General features: G+C 53.6%; 10 protein-coding genes across 10 annotated transcripts; 4 read left to right on the forward strand and 6 right to left on the reverse strand.

Moving 5' to 3' along the window:
• Positions 1 to 469: 469 nt before the first annotated feature.
• AYO20_11104 (hypothetical protein) lies at positions 470 to 3,099 on the reverse strand (the record flags this gene model as incomplete). The annotated part of the gene is made up of 3 exons (XM_022649357.1): positions 470 to 2,419; positions 2,472 to 3,013; positions 3,093 to 3,099. 3 exons carry the CDS (start codon positions 3,097 to 3,099, stop codon positions 470 to 472), a joined length of 2,499 nt encoding a protein of 832 aa, XP_022494647.1.
• Positions 3,100 to 3,763: 664 nt separating this feature from the next.
• Positions 3,764 to 4,627, forward strand: AYO20_11105 (hypothetical protein; the record flags this gene model as incomplete). The annotated part of the gene is made up of 1 exon (XM_022649358.1): positions 3,764 to 4,627. The coding sequence occupies one exon, from the start codon at positions 3,764 to 3,766 to the stop codon at positions 4,625 to 4,627; it is 864 nt and encodes a 287-aa protein (XP_022494648.1).
• A 135-nt stretch (positions 4,628 to 4,762) lies between these two features.
• Positions 4,763 to 6,007, reverse strand: AYO20_11106 (hypothetical protein; the record flags this gene model as incomplete). The annotated part of the gene is made up of 1 exon (XM_022649359.1): positions 4,763 to 6,007. One exon carries the CDS (start codon positions 6,005 to 6,007, stop codon positions 4,763 to 4,765), a length of 1,245 nt encoding a protein of 414 aa, XP_022494649.1.
• A 3,119-nt stretch (positions 6,008 to 9,126) lies between these two features.
• On the reverse strand, positions 9,127 to 10,314 carry AYO20_11107 (hypothetical protein; the record flags this gene model as incomplete). Its single annotated transcript, XM_022649360.1, has 5 exons — positions 9,127 to 9,359; positions 9,468 to 9,567; positions 9,646 to 9,779; positions 9,891 to 10,022; positions 10,083 to 10,314. The coding sequence occupies 5 exons, from the start codon at positions 10,312 to 10,314 to the stop codon at positions 9,127 to 9,129; spliced, it is 831 nt and encodes a 276-aa protein (XP_022494650.1).
• A 1,187-nt stretch (positions 10,315 to 11,501) lies between these two features.
• AYO20_11108 (hypothetical protein) lies at positions 11,502 to 13,301 on the forward strand (the record flags this gene model as incomplete). The annotated part of the gene is made up of 1 exon (XM_022649361.1): positions 11,502 to 13,301. One exon carries the CDS (start codon positions 11,502 to 11,504, stop codon positions 13,299 to 13,301), a length of 1,800 nt encoding a protein of 599 aa, XP_022494651.1.
• Positions 13,302 to 14,325: 1,024 nt separating this feature from the next.
• AYO20_11109 (hypothetical protein) lies at positions 14,326 to 15,039 on the forward strand (the record flags this gene model as incomplete). Its single annotated transcript, XM_022649362.1, has 1 exon — positions 14,326 to 15,039. One exon carries the CDS (start codon positions 14,326 to 14,328, stop codon positions 15,037 to 15,039), a length of 714 nt encoding a protein of 237 aa, XP_022494652.1.
• A 261-nt stretch (positions 15,040 to 15,300) lies between these two features.
• On the reverse strand, positions 15,301 to 16,637 carry AYO20_11110 (hypothetical protein; the record flags this gene model as incomplete). Its single annotated transcript, XM_022649363.1, has 2 exons — positions 15,301 to 16,175; positions 16,319 to 16,637. The coding sequence occupies 2 exons, from the start codon at positions 16,635 to 16,637 to the stop codon at positions 15,301 to 15,303; spliced, it is 1,194 nt and encodes a 397-aa protein (XP_022494653.1).
• Positions 16,638 to 16,925: 288 nt separating this feature from the next.
• On the forward strand, positions 16,926 to 19,406 carry AYO20_11111 (hypothetical protein; the record flags this gene model as incomplete). The annotated part of the gene is made up of 3 exons (XM_022649364.1): positions 16,926 to 17,109; positions 17,159 to 18,041; positions 18,098 to 19,406. The coding sequence occupies 3 exons, from the start codon at positions 16,926 to 16,928 to the stop codon at positions 19,404 to 19,406; spliced, it is 2,376 nt and encodes a 791-aa protein (XP_022494654.1).
• Positions 19,407 to 22,646: 3,240 nt separating this feature from the next.
• Positions 22,647 to 23,523, reverse strand: AYO20_11112 (hypothetical protein; the record flags this gene model as incomplete). Its single annotated transcript, XM_022649365.1, has 2 exons — positions 22,647 to 23,412; positions 23,480 to 23,523. The coding sequence occupies 2 exons, from the start codon at positions 23,521 to 23,523 to the stop codon at positions 22,647 to 22,649; spliced, it is 810 nt and encodes a 269-aa protein (XP_022494655.1).
• Positions 23,524 to 24,308: 785 nt separating this feature from the next.
• Positions 24,309 to 25,493, reverse strand: AYO20_11113 (hypothetical protein; the record flags this gene model as incomplete). The annotated part of the gene is made up of 1 exon (XM_022649366.1): positions 24,309 to 25,493. The coding sequence occupies one exon, from the start codon at positions 25,491 to 25,493 to the stop codon at positions 24,309 to 24,311; it is 1,185 nt and encodes a 394-aa protein (XP_022494656.1).
• Positions 25,494 to 25,581: the final 88 nt, after the last annotated feature.

The raw sequence follows: 25,581 nt of genomic DNA on the forward strand, positions 1-25,581 counted from the left end.
CCCCTTCTTCTACACGTTTTCGTCTGTCGGCAGCGTCAGATTTGTATAAGTGACAGCCTCCCCCCCTGCGCCGGTCGCCCTGGGTGCTCTCCAGAACTAAACATTAACCTTCTTGGAGTCTAGGCTAATGACCTCTCGAGTCAGATGTCGAGTCCTCGCTAGGAACACCACACACATACATACATACGTTGGTTCCCCAGTGTCTAAAGCACGTAGGATCAAAGTGCGTGTTCGTGATGACATTTCATCGGTTGAACAGCTGGTGCATTTACAATTGCATCGCCTCTGTTCGGTGCACAACTCATCAGGGGGTATCAATCCTTTCTACTCTCTGCCATTCCTTGTAACAGACGGCCGGTGTCGTCCCTCTTCTCAAGTCTCCACGTCCTATCCAAGCGTCTCAGCTTGCCTAACAAAAGTCCTTCTGTCGCCGTGTCCTCTGTCTGCCCACCATCTCGTGGTTCTGACCTCATGTACCGACCGTGCCACCTCCATCGCCTCCACGCTCTGCATTGACCTGCTGTAACATGGCCGTCAAGACTCCCAAGCTGCCCTGGGCCTCGGGATTCTGCTCAAGACACCTCTTGATCACGTCGAACTCGGATTCTCCGACCGTGGATACCTGAGTGCATAGCTGCACCACTGAAGGGGAAGAGGCTAGTTGGGGACCGAGAACTTTCTGAGCCATGGCCATGGCGGAGTTGGGCGGCGGCGAGGGCTGTAGTGACGGTTGGATAAGCGGTTGATGAGGTTGTGGGAGCGAAGAGGGTGTGGGAGTAGGAAAGGCTGCTGTCACCCCTAAACCATGTTGCGCCTGAGGAGTTCCATTCGCTCCTTGCTGACCTGGTATGGGAGATTGATTGTAGGGGAAGCTGCCTTCATGAGGCGTGATAGGGGTCTGAGCTATCGGTCCTCCGACCATAGGACTGGCCGCAGAAGCAGGTGTCCCATCAGCTTGCGTAGAAGGCGCATTATGTGGCAACTCGCTGTTTTTGATGACGATCGGGACAAGCAGCATTTTCTCCTGCGCCGGATCCGGGAAATCCGTTTCGAGTTTCTTGACAAAAGTGGGCATTTCCTGGCTCTTGTCCAGCGGAATCAAGTAGATGTCTTTGATCGCCGGATTCGTGTGTTGAATTCCCACGCCGAACCGGTCCTTGTTCTTAAAGTATCGGAAGAACTTGTCGAATTGCTCCTGATCCAGCGAGTTTGTAGGTTCCGGCATGCACACAATGACCAGGTCAGACGTATTGCTGTACTCGAGGCCACAGAGGTATTCATCTGCTCGAGAAGGTTGGATTCGACCTCCTATGTCAATTTCAGCCGGGATGATCTGGTCATAGGTCATGCGCAACGTATCGGCATCCGGAGTCGCCCCAGCTGCGTATCTCGCAACAGCATGAAATCGGCCTAGGTTACCGCCGTTGACGATACCGTGCCAAACAACGCCATCAGCTTCAGCGGACTCCTTGGGCGAATAGGGAGGTGACTCGGCCTCCTCATCTTTGAGGAGCTCGTCGATGTCTGCGTCAGCCTTGGTCCCTGGGGCGATGGGTTCTCGGACAGTGGTGGTTGGCGACGCCTGTTGTGGCAGTTCACCGAATCGCTGATTGTCGCCGTCGGGGGAACCTTGGACATTCGACCAGACTTTGTCAATGTCAAAGTTCGCTGACGATTGGCGTCGATTGGTATCAACAGACGGCCTCGGTTTGCTTCCTTTGCTGGGAGCGGCTGGAGTGACGGATGGGCTCCTTACGCCAGGGCTTTTTGTATCTCCCTCCGGATCTGCGACACTGGGTTTCCGTACGGGAGCATTCGACGTCGCAGACTCTGCTGCAACCTGCCTTGACTCGTCCACGTACTCTTCCCCCTTGTGTGTTCGTCTGATCCTGGGGGCCTGCTCTTCCACAATGGTATGTTGTTTCTCCAGCTCTTTCATGACAGCCGCATCCTTTTTCTTCTGCTCATCGCTCGCCATGTCCTTCGGATCCATCGACGCAAGAGTGTGAGGGAGAAGATCTCCATTCAGTAATCGTACTCCTAACGTGCGGTTCTTCTTAACGTTAAAGCTTATTGCTCGCAATTGGGTCTTGTAGGCTTCGTTGGGGTCACCGCTCCCGCCGGCCTGGACGTGATACAACGCATGTTCCGTACGGAGGCCAATCTGGTTCGCGACTTCTGTCGCCGAGGTGCCGGTAGGAACAACGTAGTCGCCTTGCTTTACGGCTTCTTTGATTTGCTGTTCTATGAGCTTGATCAATGTGGACGCAGCTTGCTTCCTCGTATGTGTAAGTTCCTTCACATCCACCGCAACCGCCGAGACAGGCTCCGAGCTCGACACCTGCCTAGTAGGGGTCTCAGCCTTGACTGCTTTGGTGCCATTGGTATCAGCAGCTGGTGTCCCTCGTGCCTTCTTATTCTGATGGACTGTTAGCGGGTGTCTTTTGACTGGAGCGCGCGATATATCATACCTTCACTTCTGGGATAGATGGCGACTCTTCCAGTTTGCGCTTCTGTCCTGCCGCGGGAGTTTGCGCCGGGGTTTCGTCGACATCCTGAGAGGCGCGAGACACGACCTCACTTGACTGTCCAGTAGCCGACTTCCGACCTTTTCGACCTCCTTTCTTCTTCCCTTTCCCCGTGTCTCGCTGCCTGACTGCCTCCTCCCACGGCTTCTCCCCGCGCGCGATGGCTGCGACCAATTCCTCGTGGTCCTCGGGATGACATTGTTCGCAAAAGTATTGAGGGGCTTGATAGTCTTCCGGAAGACCCATACAACCATTATGTTGCCATGCTGAGCAGTTGTCGCAGCAGATCATTGCTCGGGGAACATCTTCCTCCTCTTCGTAGGTGCCGCAGACGCAGCGGATGATCTCTTCATTTTCCTCCTGTTCTGCCGCCTTGGCTTTGGAGTTCTTTCCTCTGCCCTTTTTCTTCGGAGGGGCGTCTTCAGCGATATCGCGATCTTTGGAGTATTGTCCTTTGGTGGCGCGACCAGATCGTCGCGGTTCTTCTGCGACTTGTGTTAGTGAGGTCCAACAAACCCGGGCGCGTGGCCGGCGGCGACCGAGGTAGATAATGGTACTGCTTACCAGCCATGGCGACAGCAATGACGAGTCGCTAGACACTACAATGTACACGAGACACGCAGGACGTGGGCGCTTGTCATCAACGACGTCTAGAATCGCGATCTACGACAAGTTCGCAAGGTGCAGAGATAGTGTCCACGAGACCAGTGGATGTACCTCCAGATTCGAGTAGACTAATAAACGCTGTCAACGGCACTCCTGCCACAGTCCTATGGAAGACAGTGCGCGATGGAATAACGAAGTCAACGAGTGTCCCGGTTTTAACGTTGTGATGGTGATATGGTGATGGGGAGAGGATTACAGACGGATCGTGAAAGTGGCAAGCGAACTCCTCAAGGTCTGAGCTGCGACGAACCACCGCCAAGAAAGCGGAGGTGCAGTGAAGACGCGAAAGTGGGATTGGTTGAGTCGGTTCGGTGCAACGAGGAGGGCCCGCTTAGCTGGCGCTAAAGCAGCGGCATAATAACAACGCCTTGACGTAACCAAAAGTAGGCATCCCGGAGATCCACCAAGTTTCATGTGGAATTGAACGATTGCCTTGGTGACAGACAATTCGAGGCCTTGCAGGTTTTTCTTTCTTTCCCGAAAACACGCAGGTCGTCTACTTTACAAAACAAATACTACCGGCGTTTGAAGTGCCCATCGGGGAGGCCGAGAAAAGGGCTAAATAAACCATGGCCGACGTCCGAGCCCTTCTTGCCGCAGAGCGGCAGGCTCGTAGAATATCCCACCCGCACCTCTCGTACACAAAGTCCGGTATGCTAATCTGTACTGTCTGCAACCTGAACGTCAAGTCCGAGGCCCTCTGGGAAGGGCACCTCAAGAGCGCGAACCACAGAAGAAACACTGCACAAGAGAATGCGAGTGCAAACGTCGGTGCAAACGCAGGCAAGGGGGTCAAGAGGAAGATTGAAGATGTTGATGACGACGAGACACCGCTAGAGCGCGAGGAAGCGGAGGTCGATACGCGGAAAAAGCCCAAATCACGACCCGAGAGCATTGCCGTGGTGGAAGATGGAAGGGTACAGATACAAGAAGACGGCGCGCCGAAGGAGGCAGAACAGTCAACTTCACATACATCCACGGCAGACGATGCACCTCTGCCTAATGGCTCCTCGCAACCACCTCAAATAGATGAGGACGAATGGGCGGCCTTTGAACGAGAGGTTGCTCCACTGGCCACAGCGCAGCCAGCCTACACCTCGGCCACTATCACCGCAGCGCCAGTCACAAATACCCAGCTCAAAGCTCAGGAAGAGGAAGACAGACGGCGAAAGTTGGAGACGGAAGCAGACGACGAACAGGAAGATGAGGAGAGAAGGATCGAGGAAGAATTTGATGTCATGGAGGAAATGGAGGAACGGGTTCGCAAGCTTCGAGAGAAGCGGGATGCGCTAAGAAGTGGTGTTAAGGCTGCAACAGATACAGGGCAGGAGGTGAATCCGACACCTCCTGACACCACTGTACGGAATACAGCAGAAACCCGCGCGGACGAAGAAGAGGACGAGGAAGAGGAAGAAGACGAGTGGTATTCGTGAGACTCATAATGCTGCCAAACTAGGAGCAAGCAACCTGGACATTCAATCGTCACTTGCTGACCGCCCTTGTGCAGAAGCTCTATAATGTTTGATGCTGATTTCCCTCAAATAAAACACAGTGCAAATGTGCAAGAATCAAGTAAAATCTTCGCCCATGACATCTTCTATCTCCACAACACCTGTCACTTCGTTATGGTCGACAATGCCGAGGAGAGTCCCTCGCTTGAGAAAATCTCTCCCACGACCTGACCCCTCGTCTCGCATCTGGTGGATCCATCTCTTGCACTCTTCGACAGGAGTGGAGCTAAGGACAGATATCCAGTCGGTCTTCTCAATCTCCATTTTGCCACATTCATCTTCCACGGCTGACACTGGTGCAGCGGGATCTCGTAGGTTTTGAATTCTTCGCGGGCCGATCATATGATTCTGAGAGGTTCGGACGAAACCACGAGGCGACCTCACTGCGGCCACAAGCACATCCAGGCACAAGAGCGGATGATTTGTTTGTGGCACCGCAATTGGGACCTGGGCCACTGCAGTCGCAAGTTCAGACATTCTGGCTATGTTGGGAGTCAACGTCTTGAAGGCAGCGCCAATTGCGCCGCCAGGATGGTTTGCCGCAAAAATGGCCGGCGTCTGAAGGCCTGCAGCAGCATGAAGTTCATCCGCGACTGCTAGCGCCAGGCTATCACCCAGAGCCAGGGTGATGGTCGTCGAGGTCGTTGGAGCTGATACTCCAAAAGATGAGATTTCAGATTCGTGAATGGTGGTAGGTAGAAGTATATTCGTCGAGGTCTGTCTTAGTGGGTAGGATAGAAGAGGGCAAGTGGCGGGAGTGAGATGCGCCGTCATGACGATTAATGGTACACAGGGGTCTATATGGGGAAGGAGAGACAAGAGTTCGGGCGTCCTCCCAGAAAATGTAATCATGATGACCGTGTCATTGGGTCGAACAACTCCCAAGTCCCCGTGGAGAGCCTCGACCGGGTGAAGAAATATGGCATGGATGCCCAGCGATACAAAAGTGGCGACGAGCTTCTTTGCAATATGCCCTGATTTGCCAACGCCAGTGAAGATGGTTTTTCCATGCCGAGTCTCTGAAAGAATGATCTGACGAATGCTTCGAAGAAGTGAATCCTGGACTTCGGCAGAACTGGTGTATAATTCCTCAAGATGGGAAAGCGCCTGTCGTTCAGTGGCGAGCACATGTAAGGCTTTCTTTATTGTTCGACTGTCCGGTTTGAACGTCTTCTCGTCAAAGCCTGCCGGGATATCGGGGGGCGTAATTGGCAAGGCTTCAATTTGTTCGGGAATAGGGCCATATAATGGCATAGAAGGCGTGAGTGGTGTTGGGAGAGAAGCCTGGAGAGTATAGGCCATTTTGAGAGGCAAGGCTCAACCTTTTGTGGTGAGGAATGGAGAGAGAAAAATGCCCGAGGTCAAATCTGCCACTTCCCCGTCTCGTCCGAAATGATGACAATTGTCTTCTATTAATCTGACAATTGGATCCGAGATGTACTCTGTCGTGATGATCGATCTGGAATGTGAGTATCGACTCTCAGCATCACCAGGGTTGTGGATCAACGATCTAGGAAGCGCAAATCAGACGGCCACTCCAGATTGCGAAGAGAGTATATCGATATCATGACGCCATAGATGTTGCAAAATAGGCAACAGACACGGAGAGGCACGCGTACGACTTGGTAGGCCTTGTGGTTTGGGTAGGAGAATAACGGAGGAGTGACAAGGAGGAGGATATCAATTGTTTTTTTTTGCCCGATCAACTTATCGTTGTCACTGCGACCATGGGGGAGAAATGCCGACAAGGGAGTGGAGGACCAGAGAAAGGAGGGGCCAGACTTTTGGGCTCTCTTGGCCACCCGACTTGCGATGAGTGTACCGCTGCTGCGGTGCCTGTTTTGTGCCTATCAGTGGAGGAAGTCGATGGACTTGGGAGCTCGGAGGGGATGGCGAGAAAGAAAGTGGGTTCTGCGGTGAGGGTCGATTTGTCTAACCCCAGCGAGGAAGAAAAAGAAACGGTCCCCAGTGAGATAAGGTTTCTGGCGGTGTCGAGTCTTTGAACTGGCGGAAAGACGAGAGAGATTGGTCAGTTTCAGGGAGAGGCCGCTAGATAAGTAGGTGAGTAGCACTCTGCGAGATCCTGTACCTCGTAGTTGGTCCAGCGACCCAAAAGGAAGAGGGTCTCTCACCGGGGGGTTTTGAGGGTGGATTGATTACGGAGTATTCGGTACGCGTACTGCCTGGGTGCAGACGAACAGGGATGGTCGATGGCGCAATTGACGAGGAGGAGGACGCAAGAACGCATAGAACGGCAAAAAGGTTTGAATTAGACGACGGGACGGAGCACGGAGCGAGTTCGGAAGACATAGTTAGGAGTATGAGTAGAGTACAGAATGACTGAGTAGTAGGAAGGTACCTGCTACGAGTAGATAGCAGCACCAGTAATGCATTGGACTCCCAAGCACAACTAGAGGGGTAGAGGCGGAAAGAAGGGGAAAGAGTCATAAAGGGGGTTACTGCGAGCGGAAACGTTTCTTGGGAGCGAGTGATGATGGGAAAGGCTGTTTGCGTAATGAACTAACTACTTCATTACTTCCTTTTGCCCCATTTACCAGGGCGAACAGTACCTCTATAAGGTACCTAGCTACATATGTAGGTACCTACGAGTAATCCGTCCAGGTAGGATTGAAAAGCAGAGGCATAGGGACACCCAACAGGGAAAGCACTAGGCAGGCTGCATAATCAACCCTTGCGCCCAAGTTTAGTTAGAAACTCCGCCCAGGCACACCTGAGGCACAACTGCTGCACCTTGATCGAGCTTGTCTCTGAGGAATCCTTGTCGTTCTTTATTCTTTCTCCACTTGTCCTGCTCAAGTCAATCACCACCCACCACCCACCACCAAATGTGCATATATGTATGTACATGCAGTGGTCGTCCTGCGCTCTAGCACGACGCAGCCTGCCTCACCTTCACAGGTCTCTTGCCTTTCCGCAGCCTGACATCCAACGGCTTCCCGCGACCATTCATTCACAGGCATCTCTCTATCTCTGCCCAGCCGATTCAAGTGCTGTTGTACAACTACTCGGTACTGTACCTCGTACACTAATCAAACCCAATCACCTCGGCTACTCTCAGCATGTGCGCCATGTGCTTGGTGTGCCAGGGCCCCAAACTTATACGCATGCGGAATTATATGCTCACGACAAACCCCTTCTGTACCCCTCCTCCCTCCCTTCCCTCTCGTACCTCTCTACCTAGGTTTAGACACTGCATCGCTCAGACCGCTAGAACTTGGAAGCCGCATGCAAGGAAAACGCGACCCACCGCGGCATGCAGGTTGAAATTTAGAACCTGGTCAACGATGCATTCGCTTAGTCTCCCAACCAGATACTTTATCTGCGGTACCTGATCTACGGTTTGTGTAACAACGCTAAAAATGCTGAGTTGGCACATTTCGAGCATACCCTGCCATGGCGCATGGGCTTCTTGAGCGGAGGCCGATAAGTCGGCTAGCGAAGCCCACCTCGTTGTCATCGAAGACATGCACCAGCCTTTCAGCTATCATTTTTGTTGTGTGGCTCCAGACTTGACGATGCACTCAAACAGAGCAATGCATGGTGACCGATAAGAGAAATGCCAATGACTGGACCAAGATCCCCATCATGATCGGTCTGACGTGGACGCTATAACATCATTCCATTAGAACTGCTGACTTCAAACAACACATACATATGCTGCACCCCGACAGCATCAAAGAACCTGTGACTGTCTGGCAGCCTATAATTCAACCCTGTAGTTCTTTATCCTGGCTGTGGCTGTGAATCTCCAAGATACCTGTCCCGTATAACGTTGCCTCTGAGGAGTTCAGCCTGAGAGCAAGTTTGCCAATCCTGCAGCACTCGCAATCCGCGGACAGCATTGTATGCCGCCGGCGCTCCGTTCGATCGAGTCGAGTTGATAATCCTCCGACAGAAGTTGCGCGAGGCTGGGCTTGTTGCACAGGGATATGCCATATTCCGTCAACAGATGTATCTGACTGCGAAAGAGTCACGAACTCGACAACCACTCTTTCTTTCCCTCCTTCCCTCTGTCCTCAAGTCAGGAGTTACTCTGAAAAGTCGTGATTTCCGTCTTGAACATCCATGCCAGGCTGTCAGAGAGCTAGATGGCCTCCCAACCCACCCGTCGGCCATAGCCGGTATTTGCTTTGACCGCTACTCACCGCCACAGTGTGTAGACTTCTCCTCCGGAAAGGTTTCCCTGGGGAACTCGAACCTCAAGCCATCATCATGGGCCGAGTCTCTGGTTCATCGCACGAATAGTTTTGCCGTCTTGTTTCCAGTATTCACCGCCGCGAAAAAAAGGACTTTTTATCCAATCCAGAATCATCATCTCCGCCAGGAGGCGTTCGTCAGACATCCAGCGAACTCCGATTTCATGCAAAATGCTGCTTCTCTTCAAACGGTAGTCTTCGTGGTCAGGGAAAGTCGTCCAGGATCAAAGCTCCCTTATGCGGGACCGCTTTCATGTGTTCCAACGCTTTCACCTCCCTTCTCTTTGCAAAGTCCAATATCGGTTCGAAGTTCCGGCATTTGTGTTCGCGGAAGAAGTCGGGGAATTGTTTCGGAGGGTTCCCAACCCAGACGAAGGGAAGGAGGCCCGTGTCAGAGCTACACATGAGAGCTTGGCGGAGTGTGTCGAGGCAGTGCCCTATTATAGACACACAAGAGATGGTCAGTCGGAGTTGTTTTTGGTCCGAGTGAACAGGACAAACGAATCTCTCGCGCAGAGTTTCAAAGGGAAAGCACTCCCGCCTACCTATATGGAGTTTGACGATGCTCTCCCCATCGGCGAACTCAGCAATATTATTGGACATGTAGTACTCGTAGTTGAACCAAAGGCCGCGGCGCAAAAGATTCTAGGTCCGGGTCAGCGATAGTTTGAGCATTGATGCCCTGGAGAGGCTGTTAGGGTGCACATGCGATGGACTCCTTACCAAACAGTGGATCTGGTGTGTTACTTCGACAAAGGCCACATATCCGGGTCCTCCATAGTCCTCTCCCACCATAACACGGTCCAACTCTAATCCAGACCTTTTGGCCTCGTCGACCGATAGGACAATGCCTTTGACTAGAACCCGACAGGCGTGTCAAAAACCATGTTCAACCAGACACTAATCGGTGACCGCTTCAAGTTTGAAGTCCAGAACCAGAATGCGAGGTCGAAGTGTGTTAGACTCACGTTCAGTGCCCAGCTCCTCCCACGCGGCGTCGACTTCGGGACTCGCGGGCTGTCGATAGATGGACTCCTTGTAGAAAGACGCGTTGAACCGCCTGCTGTTGTAATGGATTTCCACGTCCTGCTCAACGGGACCTGAGACATTCAAGGTCAGTACAAAATATATCTCAGAGGACTCGTAGGTCTCATGCTCACTCCAGGTCTGTGAGGTATGAGCGGTGCACACCCTGTCTAATTGACTATGTCGGTAAACTCGAGCACCATAAAATGTGAATGCGTTGGACACGATGAGGACAAAGGCGCAAAAGGTCAACCAGAGAAGCTTCTTGGATTTCGAAACCGGCGTTTCACGGGTCAGGCCTCTTTCGATGGAAACATCCTTGAGATCCTGCAAGAAGGGTACATTGGACTCTTCATACGAATCCATGATTGGGTCAACAAACACCTGCTGTTTGACTTGGAAGACGAGGCGCAATGGTCACTTGGCACCCAATAATACCAAGTCTTTGCAGTCAACATCGACAACGGAAGGCCTCAAGTCGAGGGAATCTCCAGAAGATAACCCTTGGACAGAGTCCAGGGGGACTGGGCGGCTTCCTCCCGGTCGACGATACATGGCGAGTGTTTGATCTTTTTTTGGAACCGGCAAATGGCCATTCGATCAAAGTGGAAAGGAGACTCCCAGTAAGGTGTGGCGGTTTGACCTAGCTGTGAACCTGGAGAGTGGCCGGCCCCCCACAAGATGTTGCTCAGGGTTAGAAAGCAGAGTGGCAGACCACTGCGGTTGAATGTTCGCGTGGTGTTGTGTAGTCGTACGCACCACTTTGTATGTACGGGTATCAATCATCACACCAGAGACATAATAGCGCCCACCACGGTTATCATTGTGGATATGGGCAAGCTATGGCAGGGACTTTGTCACAATCGCAGAGAAGTGAGATTGTAGATTTGTTTCAGCATTCAGACGTGGCAAACACTTGGATGATTGGGGCAACCAAAGCAAAGGGCGAAGACTCTTGCTGCAAAGGCTTCACTATCCGGGTTTGGGTCATGTTGACGCTATCGTGAGACTCAAGCGTGTATACCGAGTAGAGAAACTCGCATCTCAGATCCTTCGGCAGGCAATATCGATTGGCTTAGATGGACGGCCTCGACAGGCTGCGTCTGGCGCCAGCTCCGGCTCCTGCAGGGAGGGACTAACAGGTGAATAATAATACAACAAGTACGTGTCGACATGGTCCTTGGTCATAACGTCTTGCCTCCATCTGAACAAGGATACGTGAATACCAGAGAACAATGAAGTGGACAGGACAGGTGGACGTCACAACTCCAGCCTCTGCTAGGAGTCGTGAACTGCGACCTGCCCGCAGCAGCAGCATTGGCAGTGGAGCTCCCGCCAACCGCCAACAGCGGGCATCCCGCAAAAGTCCAGAAGCAGCATCGGCCACCTACCTACCAACATCTTTTTGAACCGGATCAACAACCTCAAACTGCGCTCGTGTTCCCTTGACATTACAGCTTTCAATCAACACACCCATTCACAGGCAATCATCTTATCCGATCCCAAGAGCTGCTGATCTCATTCTGCACCTCTCGATCGATGGGCGCGAGATAATGCCGTCGGCTTCCCCCTCTCCCATCAAACGGCCCTCGCTAAACGAACGCACGTCCTCTACCCATTCACTGAGTTCCTCAGGCAGACAGGCCACCACCACCACCCACAAAGTCCACCGACCTCATGTCGTCAACCGCCATTCAAGAAATGTCTCTCACGGAAAAGGACTTAGCAAACTAGGCAAAGTCCAATCTACAGCCAGCATCACTTCCGACTATCAATCTCATCATCAGCGGAAAAAGTCAGGTGGCACCTCGCCCTCGCACAGCCCAAAAACGCCTCTAGTCAAACGGAACAGCTCCCATGTTGCCTTGGTCAAGAATACCTCGTACGGGAACCTGCGCAAGAATCAATCCGCCAATGCGTTGCCGCGGAATGTCTCTCATGGGGCTCTAAAGAAGGTTGGACTGACTCCAGTAATAAAGAAAAAGAGCAAGGGAGATAAAGATGGTGTGTTCCAACTTGGAGATCGGTCTTCAGATGACGAAGAGGAGGGTGAATGGGAGGATTCAACCACGCAATCGCCCGAACTCACGCGCAATAATTCGAAGACTTCCACACCTGCGCGGGCACATACTCCGAATGATGAGACAGCTCCTCGAAACCCTCCAGGTGCAGACATCAGCCGTCCCGAAAAGGGCTCCTCACCTCCCCAAGCCTCTTTGAAGACCAAGAATCGGTCAGCACCGAATCTGAAGAATGAGCCGGTCGTGTCGCAGCTACAGAACACACCCGATCCGCTACTTCTTCAACAGTATCCACGTTCGTCTCGTGCCCCTCCAGCAATGTCGACGGTTTCTGCTCACGTTGGACCGAGCCAATTGGTGCGCAACGACTCGTCCAGATCCTTCACCCACATCTCTCATGCCGACGCTACGTCGTCAACAACCAACGCCGGTCACAGTGGTCTTACTCCTACCTCCGGAAAACGCACACCTGCGTCGACCGGCCTGTCTGGGCCTGTTCTGGTGTCCTCGTCGGTAGAAGGTGGTGTCTCACACTTCCTGCCTACAGATACCCCAGTTGGCTCTGTTCGTCACATTGCAGACGACTCGGATGAAGACTCGCCATCGAATTTCCTCTCCAACTACAAGCCGCAAGCGTCGGAATCTCCGGAGAAGACCAAGACTCTCCATAAGGCACGGATTTCTCAGAATCCGTCTAGAACGCAACAGAAGCTAGAGCTTCAGAGAAGGGAAATCATGAGAGCGGGAGCTGCGACACCCACAACTCCTCCCCCTGCTGGGATGGGACTCCCTCTCGGTTCTGCCACGGCGTTACATGGGCGTGCGGGGTCCCGAAACAGGACTCGATCTCTGGCCGGGGAGATGAAAGCTGCAAAGCAGGATTATGAAAGTGCCATCAAACAGTTGATGGTGGTCAGGAGGTTCCGGAGTCCACTAATTGAAAGCATGAACCGACTCAAGGAGCATAATTCTCTGCCACAAGACATAGGCTCCGTGACTGCGAGTGGCGCAATTCCCAAGAGCAGACCCCAGAGCCGGCGTGGACCCAGCATCACCAGTGTGAACGGGCATGCGAAGACAGGGGTCAGCCGCAGTTTCGACGACACAAAGCCGTCGCCAGGGATGTCACGCTCTAACAGCACCCGCCACGGGGGTCGAGTCCATTTCCAGCGGCAGAGTAGCCATGACGATATCGAGGTGACACCGTCACAGGGGAACGGCGATGGTGCACAGGACGATGAGCATTTCGGGCTTTCACCAGAAGAGGCATTAATACGGCGCATTTGGGATAGCCGGGAAGTGTATGATGCTGGGGATCCTGGATCGGCTTGAAGACTCCATGACCAGATACTGGTACTTCGACCCCGAATGCATGTGGCAAACGGATGCTTTTCTATTTGACATTTTTCATGCTGCTCGTTACTATTCTTCTGCGTTTGAGCGCGTTATGACTTAGCCGTTGCGGTTTCTGCAGTCCACAGGCCGGACTTTGTAAAAGGGAAGTGCAGCATGGGATCCAAAGTTTGAGGGTTGTTTTTGCACTTGAGTTATGTGTTGTTGCTGACTATTGGCATCTTGGTTCTTTGGGGCGCCTTCCCGGCCTGGAACATGTTCAATTAATCATGCTCGGTACAAGTAGCTAGGTATACGGGTGCCCAGCTACTCGTTGTGGCTATGGGCCTTGTCCAGAGGGTTCCCAGTCCCCCATGTCCGCTCATGTGCCCCGCCGACTCCCGGAAACGGCCTAGACTTGATCGTTCCCTCTCGGCCTTACCGTTTCCCAATGTTAGTCGTTTGTACTTTTGCTCGCGTCTTTCCGAGCATTGTTCCCCGTTGATTCGCCCACCTCGTCAAGTCCCCCAGTGCAATGTCGGCAACATTCAAGGCCATTGCCTTGCTTTGCCCCTCTTATGCGTATTGCGACACTTGATTGGGACGTTTGGCTGATGGGCTCCATGCTGCAATGATCGCCATGCGACGCTTTGAGGGTTGAAAGCTTTCGCACAATCAGTGCAGGGCCGCTTCGCCACTGTAAGGTTGCTTCGGCGTCCATTTTCTCTCCTCTATTGTCTCCATCGTGCAGCACACATGGTCCATCCATGTCGATCAAACGCTCATGGCACTCGGGTGGGTTGGCTTATACGAGGCTCTCGCGGTACTTTCACATATCGGCCCTCCCAGGTTTCCGGTAAGGCCTTAGTATTAAAGGCGTCCGCTCCTCCGATTTCCCATGTCTCGAAAGACACCGCGGCCTTCAATAAGAACTTCAGGTCAAACCTGTAAGACTGTTATTGTGCAGCAGCTTTTGTCACCCTTCCACACTCGTACAGGCACAGTTCAGGCTCCGTCCCCCACCATGGCAGCTCCATCACCTTCGTATAGCCATCACCCGTCGTCTGATTCAAATCACCACGACGATGCCAATTCGCCCAATCTCCCATACGATCCTCCTCTCACCTTCTCCACGGTCATCGACCATGACCACAACAGCATCAACAAATTCGCGGGTCGCCTCCTCCGGGCCAAGGCGCCGCAGGACCGCGCTCGTCTGCTAAAGGAGGTAACGTGGCGCCTCGTCCGGCACGACGTCTCAGAGGACCTTGTCATGCGTCCCGCATTCATCGAGCACCTCGGTGACGAGGGCGTGCATATGGCCGAGCACGACCGGACGGACCACGAAAGAGCTCGCTCCGAACTTCTCGCGCTCTTCCACGTTCCACTTGAGGGGGACAAATTCCTCGTTGCCCTGCGTGCACTGTTTGCCGAGCTGTTGGAGCACATGAAGATCGAATCGGGTCAGCAGATCCCACATTTGGAACACATGCTGGACCCCGAGGAGAGCCAGAGGCTGGGCAGGGAGTATCTCAAGACCCAACGCCTCACGCCGGAGCTGGAGATCGTCGACAAGTCCACCGGCGCAAGAAGGAGGGTGTGGAGGGACGTGGAGGACTTTGCCAGGACCGATCTCTACAGATTCAAGGAAATTTGGGAGGAGTTGAAGTTGAGTGAGGGACCGGTGGACGGGCAAGCTCAAGCCCTCCACAGGAGGCTTGATCGGGGAAAATTATAGTGGACCACGCAGCCGTGGTTTCCATCTTATGAGGGCGTTCTGGTCTGGCTAGGTGGGAGGGACGTTGCTGTATGGTGCCGCCGTCAAGGGAGAAGATTTGCTATTACATCTGTGACTACATACATGCTTGTGCAAGGTCAAATGAGACAAATGACTGAATGAACACCATTCTCTTCACCGTGTCACCAACATTGGGATTACTCCCACTGATAGATACATTGCGCGAAATTCGCTCAAATACCGATATTGACTTTAGATGCATCACCAATCTGGAATCAGCTCGTTGCTCTGCGAACTGTCCTCGTCCAGAACCTTCCTCGCGGCCTCCCTTCCCCAAACAGGCAGCCTCTCGACCTCATCCTCCCGCCCTTCCTCGGCTGTCTTGAACGTCTTGGGAACGTATTTCGGATCCAGCAGTCCGATCTGCACGAGCACGGTCGCCTGGTCCCAGTGGATGTGCTCGTGGAACAGCCTGCCACCACGGAAGGCCACCACGCTTACTAGCACCACTTCCACTTTTTTGTCCGTGGGCGGCACGCCGGGCAGCATCCAGGGGATCTCGGTGGTGTGGGTGAAGGATACGAACATCTCGTCGACCACCCTGTTGACGCCCACGGTCCGGCTCAGCAGCCTGATCCGCATGTCTGGTGGGTTGTTGGGCATGAAAAATTCGTCGTAGAACCGGCGAAGCTGGTCGTGTCCGATCCCGCCCGTCATGGTGGGCACATGGTTCACGTACGGCTGAGGCACCATGGTCGCCATGGTCTTGTCGGCGTCCTTCTCCCCAAACTCGAGTCGCGTGTGAGCTTCCCAGATGGTTTCGATGTCTGGTCCCTCGATGTCGAAGGCCAAGCGAAGCACACCAAGTGTTCGGGACCAGGCCAACGAGGCACCGATCTTGTCGAACTCGTCCAGGTCGTGTTCGGCGAACCCGGGCTCGGTATTCTCATAGCGGTACGACGGGAACCGGGTGCCCCATCTCTGCGAAGCGGCCAAGTGGATCAACACATTCAGGGTCGGAGGGAAACCGGTTGTGGTCTTCGGGACATGGTCTGGGTAGTAGGCGACTACGGCAACAAGCTTGGGCATGGGCTTCATACAGGCTTCCAGAACCAGGCTTGCGGCGTCGCCGTACGCTGGAAAGAAAGAACACCGTCAGATCCTTTGGAAAGTGAATGATTATTGAATCTTCGGGGAGAGTCGTGACCGAGAGCGGCTTGACACAGGATCGGAGTCGATGGCTGTCTCGAGCCTACGCTATGTTCTGTAGCTCACTCACCTACGATGGCGTAGCGCTCCCCCAGCTCCAAGGGGTCTTGTAAGTGTTGCAGCTGTGCCATATAAGACGCCTTATCTCCTGTATATTGGAGATAGCTCAGCTGAAAACCTTCCTCCTGGAAGTATGATATGATCGTCGGATCAAAATCTTCAGTGTCACTTGTCAGGACAAGCCGAGGAGTGGTCGTCGTCCAGCTCAGATGGACACTCCGACCACCTCCCCTTATCCTCTGCCGGATCTGTTGCTTGAGGCGCCCGACATCTCCCGGACGGGTGTCAACATCAATGATGGGCCTGCCGCCAATTTCTACACGCACCATGTTGTTTGGGGGCACACAGTGTGAGAGTGACTACAAGAGGAGGAGATGAGAAGAAGAGAATCGAAAGATCGAGTTGGAAATCCGGTGATTGACGTTCTTAAAACTTGGCTGGTCTATCCCAGTGATATGTCGAACATGACGTATGGGTTCGGTAAATCCTTTCAGCCTTGCGTCTTCTATCAAGCCAATCACAGAAGACAAGGCTGAGTGTCTGTGCGGGCGGGCCTGGAGGTGCGAATTTGTGTGGTTGACTCAATTCCAAGTCGTTGAAGTTGTCGTCTCCAAGTAATGGCTTTGTACAGGAGATCGCAGCTGCTAAGCTCTCCCTATCGGCAGCTGCTACGGCTCAGCTACCAAACACGCAAGAGTTCTTCTGGTCGAGATAAGTTCTTCCGCATCTCTGAAGAAGTGCAGGATGCCCTTGCAACGGGCAAACCGGTCGTTGCACTGGAGACTACAATCTACACACATGGTACAGCATACAGCCTAATACAGGTCGTTCAAGGCTCACACCTCACCAGGGTTCCCCTACCCTGAAAACGTTGCTCTATCCTCCCACCTGGAATCCCTCGTCCGAGTCAATGGCGGCGTGCCCGCAACCATCGGCATCCTCGAAGGCAAAGCCTGTGTTGGCATGGGTGCTGAAGAGCTGATACAACTTGTCTCGACTGCTGGTGACAAGAACACATGGAAGATATCAAGACGAGACTTGGGTTTCGTCGGAGGACTGGGTCTTCGTGGTCAAAAGCTCAATGGAGGGACAACCATCGCTGGGACGATGATTCTTGCCCATTTGGCGGGCATCAAAGTCTTCGCCACAGGCGGTCTCGGTGGTGTCCATCGTGGAGGAGAGAATACTCTGGACATTTCCGCAGATCTGACGGAACTTGGGCGAACGCCCGTGGCTGTGATCTCAAGTGGCTGCAAGAGCTTCCTCGATATTCCCCGGACGTTGGAATACCTGGAGACCCAAGGAGTGGGTGTGGGCACCTTTGCAGATGGCCGGCAAGGAGACGTCGACTTCCCTGCCTTTTTCTCCCGCGACAGCGGCGTCAAAAGTCCAAAGACCATTCAAGATGAGGCGGACGCCGCGGCGATCATCTACGCACAACAGGGGTTTCCTCTTCACTCAGGATTGCTCTTCGCCAATCCTGTCCCAGAGGAATCTGCAATGGCAAAGGAAGAGATTGACTCAATTATTGCTGCAGCGGTCGCCGAAGCTGAAGAGAAGGGCATTGGCGGAAGTGCCAACACCCCCTACATCTTGAAGCGGATCCGAGAGTTGAGTAAGGGCGGGAGTGTACGGGCAAATGAGGCTTTGATTGAGGCGAACGTCATCCGTGGAACCAAAGTCGCCGTCGAATTGGCGAAGCTCGAGCGACGGGGCGGAGCTGCGCCTCAGCGGTGAGCCAAGTTAGACCTTTGATAGGATAGACGGGGCACTTGCTGACACGATCTAGAGAGGATGCCAGCGAGGTCATCGGCAGTAGGAGTTTCGCCAAATCTATAAAGAGCCCTCAAAGAGGCGCGGGCAGCCAAGCAGATCCCGCACCTGCCACCGTTCAACAGTCCTTTCAGCCAGTGGACATACTGGTTGCTGGATCCCTCGCAAGTGATACAATATGTGATCATCAACCACTGGAAATCACACCAGATTCCAACACGCCAACGCTTCACACATCAAATCCGTCCGCCATCTCTCAGTCCCCGGGTGGGGTCGGCCGTAATGTTGCCATGGCTGCTCATCTAGCAGGTGCGAAAGTCACGCTGGCGAGTGTTGTGGCAGACGACCTTGCTGGAGTATCCCTTCTTGATCACGTCGAGAAGAGCGGCCTGGGGACTACAGCAATCCGACGTGTTCCCACCAACGACGGCGCACGAACAGCACAATACGTCGCTGTCAACGCCACAAACAAAGATCTCGTACTTGCCATGGCAGATATGTCAATATTTGCTCGCCCAGAACTCGTATCGGCAGAGTACTGGATGGCGAAAATGGACGAAAGCAAGCCAAAGTGGGTGGTTGTCGATGCAAACTGGTCTCCCGCCATTCTCTCATCCATCTTGACGGCTGCGAAAGCCCACCAAGCCCTGGTTGCATTTGAGCCTGTCTCCATTGCCAAAGCTGCTCGTCTTTTCGACAAGGACAACTCTGCCATTGTCAGCGCTAACGTCGTACCAGATCACGTTGTTAGCCTCGCCTCTCCCAACAGACTCGAGTTAACAGCAATTTACAACGCGGCCAGAAATGCGCTGATGTTCGAATCGGAGCAGTGGTGGAACACCATCGACAGCCTCGGCCTCGCTGGCTCGGGGTCTCGGGATCGATTGATTTCTGTTGCAGGCCTTGACTTGGTCGAACGTGGGGTCCCCCAACAGTGCATCCAGCTTCTCCCATTCATCCCAAACCTGGTGACAAAGCTCGGGCATAAAGGGTGTCTCTTGGCTTGCCTGCTGCGACCCGGTGATCCAAGACTCACGATGCCAGAGAGCGCCCCATATGTGCTGTCGAGAAATTTGTCTCACGACTCTGCGATCGGCGGCTTGTATATGCGGTTGATCCCGCCGTTTATTGAAGTCGAACAGGACGAAATAGTCTCTGTCAACGGCATTGGTGACACAATGTTGGGTGTTATCGTCGCAGGCCTCGCGAAGGGTCGCACGCTCGAGGAGATGCTGCCCATTGCACAAGAAGCAGCGGTGCTCACACTGAAGTCTGCAGAGGCTGTATCACCCGATGTCCGGCAAATCCAGGCAAGGCTCATGTGAGGCGCAAGGCTTTCTTTTGGTCAAGGCTGAGAGTTTAACGAGCCAATCCGATCGCGTCTGTGGCACGAAGCGAACCTTGATGCCTTAGTCAGCACCCGCGCCCCGATACCGCATCCGTGCGCATCCCAGCCGCCGACTTTGACTATTTCTCGCATCAGACCATCCCAACCCATGGGGATATCAGGTCAATGCCTCTCTCTAGACTGCGCATCATCGCCAAAGGCATCGCTTCAACGTCGCAATGGTCGGATTTCTGTCTACAATCCAGATAACCCTTTTCTTATCCCCGTTGGCAGTGTGGACAAACCCCATCGTCCACAGCCTCGACGGACATCCGGCGGATTCCGCAGCTTCAGTTCAGTACCTCAACATATCCGCATCAACGTCTCAGATCAATATCCCCGGCACAGAAAGTGGGACAGGTGCAATCGCTGCGCGACAAGCGTCCTGTCCTGACCCATCCACAAACTCGCTTTGCCCTCAAAACTTTTGCTTCATCCTGCAACAGAACAGCGACAGCTCGGCGTGGGCAACGTGTTGTCCCGCTGGCTGGGTGCTTCGGTTGGACTCGGCAGACTGGTCAACACAGAAGTGTCAGTTCAATGGAGTCTCAGAACCACCTCTGCGGCCCCTGAGCTGTGGCAGCAGTGGGGGGATATTTTCTGGATGGGCATGTGTCTACTCGAATCAGAGCGTCAGTGGAGGTGAGAAGACGCAATGGTCGACGATTCTTGTTACGGCAGTCGCACTTTTCTGGTTCGGTTTGAGTTGGCATTCGTAACCCCGAGTCCCCAGTCGGTGTTCAGCTCAACAGGCACGCACGGCGTTCAAGGCGCAGCAGAAGACGGGCACCAGAGTGGGAGACATGGGCTGCGTGGACACCACCACGCAGGGACACAACGGCACAAGTCGACATGTCCTCCGAAGATATACGAGTTGTCGTGGAGGATCTGCATGGTTTGAGCGCATCTGATTGCTGTTTACGATACCCACGATGACTACATGACCCCGACGGATCGGTGCTCTAATGCGCCACGAGTCGTGGGACTCGCTTATGTAGAAGTATATCTCGACTATTGTTTCCCATTTTCCCCCTTGGACCTTTCTCTTCTTCTTTTTGAATAGTGCAGAATTGTTTGTTCTTGGGAATCGCTTCACTCGACCCACCAACCACCGCCCACCCCCCCTCCCCCTCGGCGACCTCGGGGTCTACCCTTTTTTTGCATTTCCCAAACCATTCCGCCGGTTCCCTCTTTTTAGTGGGGTCTCCCAAGTCCCTCCTGTTGCCCCCCCAAGGCCGCGCCGGGCCAAGACTTGTCCGAGAGCAATGGTTCTCGGTAACCCTCGAAATGGGCGGATGGTGACGTCGACGAATCAGCGCCTTGTCCGTTCGGGGATGTCGGCCCTCGTTCGAACTGTAAAAAAAATGTCGGATCCTCTCCTCCTCCCCAAAGGACCCAAAGGAAAGGGAAGCCGTGGGTAGGTACGTGGATGGAGGAGGATGGAGGGGTTTTGACTTCCTCGATGCAAGGGGACGTAAAGGGGACACAAGGGAAGTGCATTCCGTGGTGTGGTGGTGGTGGTGCTCTCTGTCTCTCCCTCTCTCAGCTCTCTCTCCCAAGCTCGGCCCATCTGGAATACTGATTGATATTGAGTAATCGGTTTTTGTTTTTGTTATTTTTTGGTTTTGTTATTGCTTTGCCCTCGACCTTCCGTGGGCGGTGCTTCTTTGACCTTCCCAACCCCCATTCCGTCCCATCCCTCCTTCGCCTCCCCTCCCCTCTGGCCAGAAGGGGGGCGACCGGCCCTCCTTTGCTGAGAAACCAGGTCCCCGATGACAATTACACAGCAAAGGAAGCCTAGGGAATAAAGGAGGGGCAAGAAAAAGGCAACGGAAGAAACTACTGGTTCAGGGGGAGGGAATGCTGGGTATTGCAGATTAGTCTTTTAGTGGTTTTTTTTTTTGGTTTTCTCTGGTGCCCGTCCGTGGGTTGATCCTCCGGATATATGTATTGTATTTGAAACAACGAGATAGTACTACCTACCGAGTTAGTATGTAGGGTGTGGTGTACACCGTGTCCGTCCGTTCAATTTGCTTGTTTGATCCCCGGCCGGACATACATATATGTACTGGTTCGGTTCGTCATCATCATACTATATATTTGTCACGCTTCCCTCCCCCCCTTGCGGCGTGCCGAACCTAGAAGATCTTCAACTCGAAGTCAGTCCATACTCGAGACCCGCAAGTAACGTCGACAAGTAAAACGACAAAGGAAGACTCATCAGTGTCTACCAAGGAAACCGAGGGAAAGCGAACAAATACATACAATCCGAGCAGGAGACGACGACGGCGACGACGTCGAGATACACAAACAAAGATGTGCATGCAGAGAACGTGTCCTACTTGTCGTAAGTCACCAAGTCACCTCTCCGCCCAGTCTATCCACCATCACCCTCTCATGGCCTCATCTCCGCGGAACACAGCCCTTCTCTCTGCTCTTTCCCCTCCTTCTCTTCCCTCCTCTTTTTCCTCCTCCCCCTACATAGATCCAAGACACCCAGCCTCTTCCCTTTCCTCCCTTGACCGCCCTTGTGTTGGGCTCTGTGCCAAACCATCCTCTATCTCCAGCCTCCCCTGCGGCCGCTCTGCCCCGATCGCTCTTCCGCTCGTACTGACGCCTTGAGCAGAGAAGACAACATGGTGGGGCTGCGGAAGACACATCCCCAGCGTCATGGACTCGATACCCAAGGGCGCCTGGTGCACCTGTAAGCCCACGGTCGAGGTTGCCGGGCAAGTGTACCCGCCGAAGCAGGGCACGGGGCATCCTGGATAGCTTGCCTGTCTGCCTTCCTGTTCGTGTCTGTGTCCGTGGCACGCATGGACAAGGACAGGGAAAGCAGGAGGGAAAGGGGAATGGGGATGGGAATGGGAAAGTGAGGCGGCATGGAGCGGTGTTTGTGGGTTCATTTTGACGGAGGATAGACAGACAAGGTGGACGGGATGCATGTTGCAATATGGACATGGGTAATGATCATCATGGGAAAACAGGTCAGGTTGCTGAAGCGAGGAACGGGTCCGTTTTTGTTCTCATTGTGTTGGCTGGGGTTTTACCTTTGACTTTCCTTTCTGAAAATACCACACCAACAGTGGCGAGGCAGTGGGTATACATACAAAGATACCGAATACCCGCAAAGCTTTCAATGCCTGGTCGTTGCGCAGCTCAAGCTCAAGCTCAAGCTTCAAGTGAACACGATACCGCCGTCAATGACAATGGTCTGACCCGTAACAAATTCTGCGTCTTTGGAGCACATGAACCCACCGACGACGTTGCCGACGTCCTCTGGCACGCTGACGCGGCCCAACGCCGTCAGATCCGAGCTGTACTTCTTGACCGATTCGCCCTTCTGTCTCCCCTCGATCTCGCCTAGCTTCTCGTCTATGAGATCCCACATGGCGGTCCCGACAATGCCCGGCGCGTAAGCGTTGACGTTGATCTTGTGTTTGGCCATCTCCATCGCAAACACTTGTGTGAGGCCCCTCACCGCCCATTTCGACGCGCTGTAGTGCGACAGGAGCGGGAACGGCTTGAAGGCGACGATGCTCGCCGCACCCAGGATCTTGTACCCACTGCTGCCCTCGGGGACCGGCCCCTGCGAGATCATCTGCCTGGCTGCATGCGTATAGCACAGCCACACCCCCATAAAGTTCACGTCGAACATTCGGCGGACGTCTGCGTCCGAGATATCCAGTGCTGGCGCGACCTGCGCGATGCCGGCGTTCGCGACCATGACTGTCAGGGGACCGAGTTTCTCTACCGACTCTTTTATCATCGACTGCACTTCCGACGAGGAGGTTACGTCGGCGACCACACCAATGGCAGCACCGGAGCCGTGTTTGGAGTTGAGCTCGGACACGAGTTTGTTGATGCCGGACTTATTGGCGGAGACGTCATTGACGCAGACCGCGTAGCCCTCTGCCGCGAGTCGTCGAACGATCGCTTCGCCGCTGGGGAGGGACGAGTAAGGTCAGTGAGAGACACCCAAATGTTTGGGCGGCTTGGTGGTACACCTACATCCCACGGGATGAGCCCGTCACAATTGCTGTCCGCTTGGCCATTTTTTCTGGACGTTTTCTGTGCCTCGACGGGTGAAAGGGTTTGAGGTCCTGTGTGAAGTTGGAGGTGAGATAGTTATCGGGGAGGCTGCAAGTCAGTTGCAGATCGCAGAGCATCTGGCCCTCTCGCAACAAGATATACGTCCACATCGTGACCAATACTCGCTGCCGTCATCCCGAGGGTTTCTCCTCTCCGGACACGCGGAGTTGTCTCATGGGCAACCCATCGACTGTCCTCGAACCACTCGAATGTGGAGTACCGACACGATTGAGGGAGAAAAGAAAGAGGGAGAGAGAGTGCGGGGCAATAAGGACCGAACGCAGCTCGGGTGGGACGCGGGATTTTTTCCGAGATGGAAAAGGGACGCCTCATCTGGATGGGCTTCCCACTGGTCGATTGGCACAGCTCTGAGACGGCCTTCAGCACTTGCTGTGGAGGTTCATGGGGGTGTAATTGGCGGGGTGGAATAAAGACATGTTCCTATGATGCCCTTTCGCAACTCTGAATCTTCCACCGGCTCGGGGTAATGGCACCGAACTGTCAACTTCTTCGTCAGGCCTAAGAGGAGACAAAAGGCATCACAAGGTCGTGCTCATCCGGCCAAGTTCGGTTGTCGACATGTTATTCCGCTCACACTCAACGTAGTAGAGCAACATTTCCCCAACGACGGATGAGTGTGCGTCCGGACTCACGCCTGTGATACACGAGCAGAAATGAATCTCATAAGTTGGCTATTTTGTGTGGATGGATGGAGATCAGCACAGACGGCATCCGATTCGCTCATCAATCAATCCATGAACCTGCATATTGGAAGTCGATAGCGGTCGATGTTCCAGTATTTTCGACGAACTCCCTCCCACTCCCGTGTCAGATTGGGTAGTTCAACCGTCTCCCACTCCACGTCAAAGTCGGATTCAAATAAATCAAACTCGACAACCTTTTGATACACGTCGTAGCTGATCTGCCTATCGGCACCCATACCGTTGAAGAAAGACCACCGCCCGTTCTGGCTTAGGAGGCTGATCACCTGCTCCGAGAAGAAATCGCGGAAGGCGCTATACGACTCGGCGAAAGTGTCAAAGTATATGGCGTCAAAGGTCTCGCCTTCTGCAATGAGTTGCGGAAGGATGTTTTGCCATTTTCCTTTGTGAACCTCCACATTAGGCTTTTCCATCCACCCGTCACTCTCCATTTTGCTGAGGACATCTGGGTGAGCTTCCACAATATGGTGACTCGCGGGCTTGTTAGCATGGTTTTGGATGTGTGTATCAATGATGCCCATGCCAAAGCCAATGTTCAGGATCTTCAAGCCTGGCTCTGATAAGAGTGCGTTGGTGGACTGGAGCATAATGTCGCTTTCCCATCTCATCATGACACCGTTTTGTTGCTCATCCAGAAGATTGTTATCGCCAAGTGACAGTGCCGAAGAAAGGTAGACTGAGCTAGTAACATCCTCGTGTGACGTGTTGGCATCCGAATCGCCCTGGCCTTGCGACTCTTCGGCCACGTTGTTATCCTCGCCGTCCTCGTCGTCATTTAGTCTCTCGTACCCTTCCAGGCGGCTGAGAACCATCTCTGCACGGACTCCCGCATCGACCATGACTTGGTAAAGATCGTGCAGCCCCAGGCGGTAGGCAATACATCCTGGGGTCTCATCATTCTTGTCTAGCTGGTTCCAGATCGCGCCGTTCTCGAGCAAGAACTTGAGAAATCGGGTTCCGCTCTCCTCACTGTGCGAGAGAGAAGTAGAATCTCCATTGAGTTGTGTAGCGCAGACGGATATCGCAGCATGGAGCGGCGAGAAGCCAGTGATGGGGTCCTGGATATCGACGACTTTACATTCCGGAAAGGAATATTGATCGATATATCTTTGTAATGTCCGTATGTCGTGGTTTGCTGAGGCATGGATGATTTCATGGATCTTGTCGTCGGGCGTGCTGCCACTGTCTCCATCCACTGGGAGATCGGCCATTTTTGACCAGATCGAGCTTGACTCTGTGACCAAGACGACCTCTTATATCTCCATATTATATGAATTCCTACTTGGTGCACACGTAGTT

Source organism: Fonsecaea nubica, assembly GCF_001646965.1.
Source record: "Fonsecaea nubica strain CBS 269.64 chromosome Unknown Scaff134, whole genome shotgun sequence".
Taxonomy (NCBI): domain Eukaryota; kingdom Fungi; phylum Ascomycota; class Eurotiomycetes; order Chaetothyriales; family Herpotrichiellaceae; genus Fonsecaea; species Fonsecaea nubica.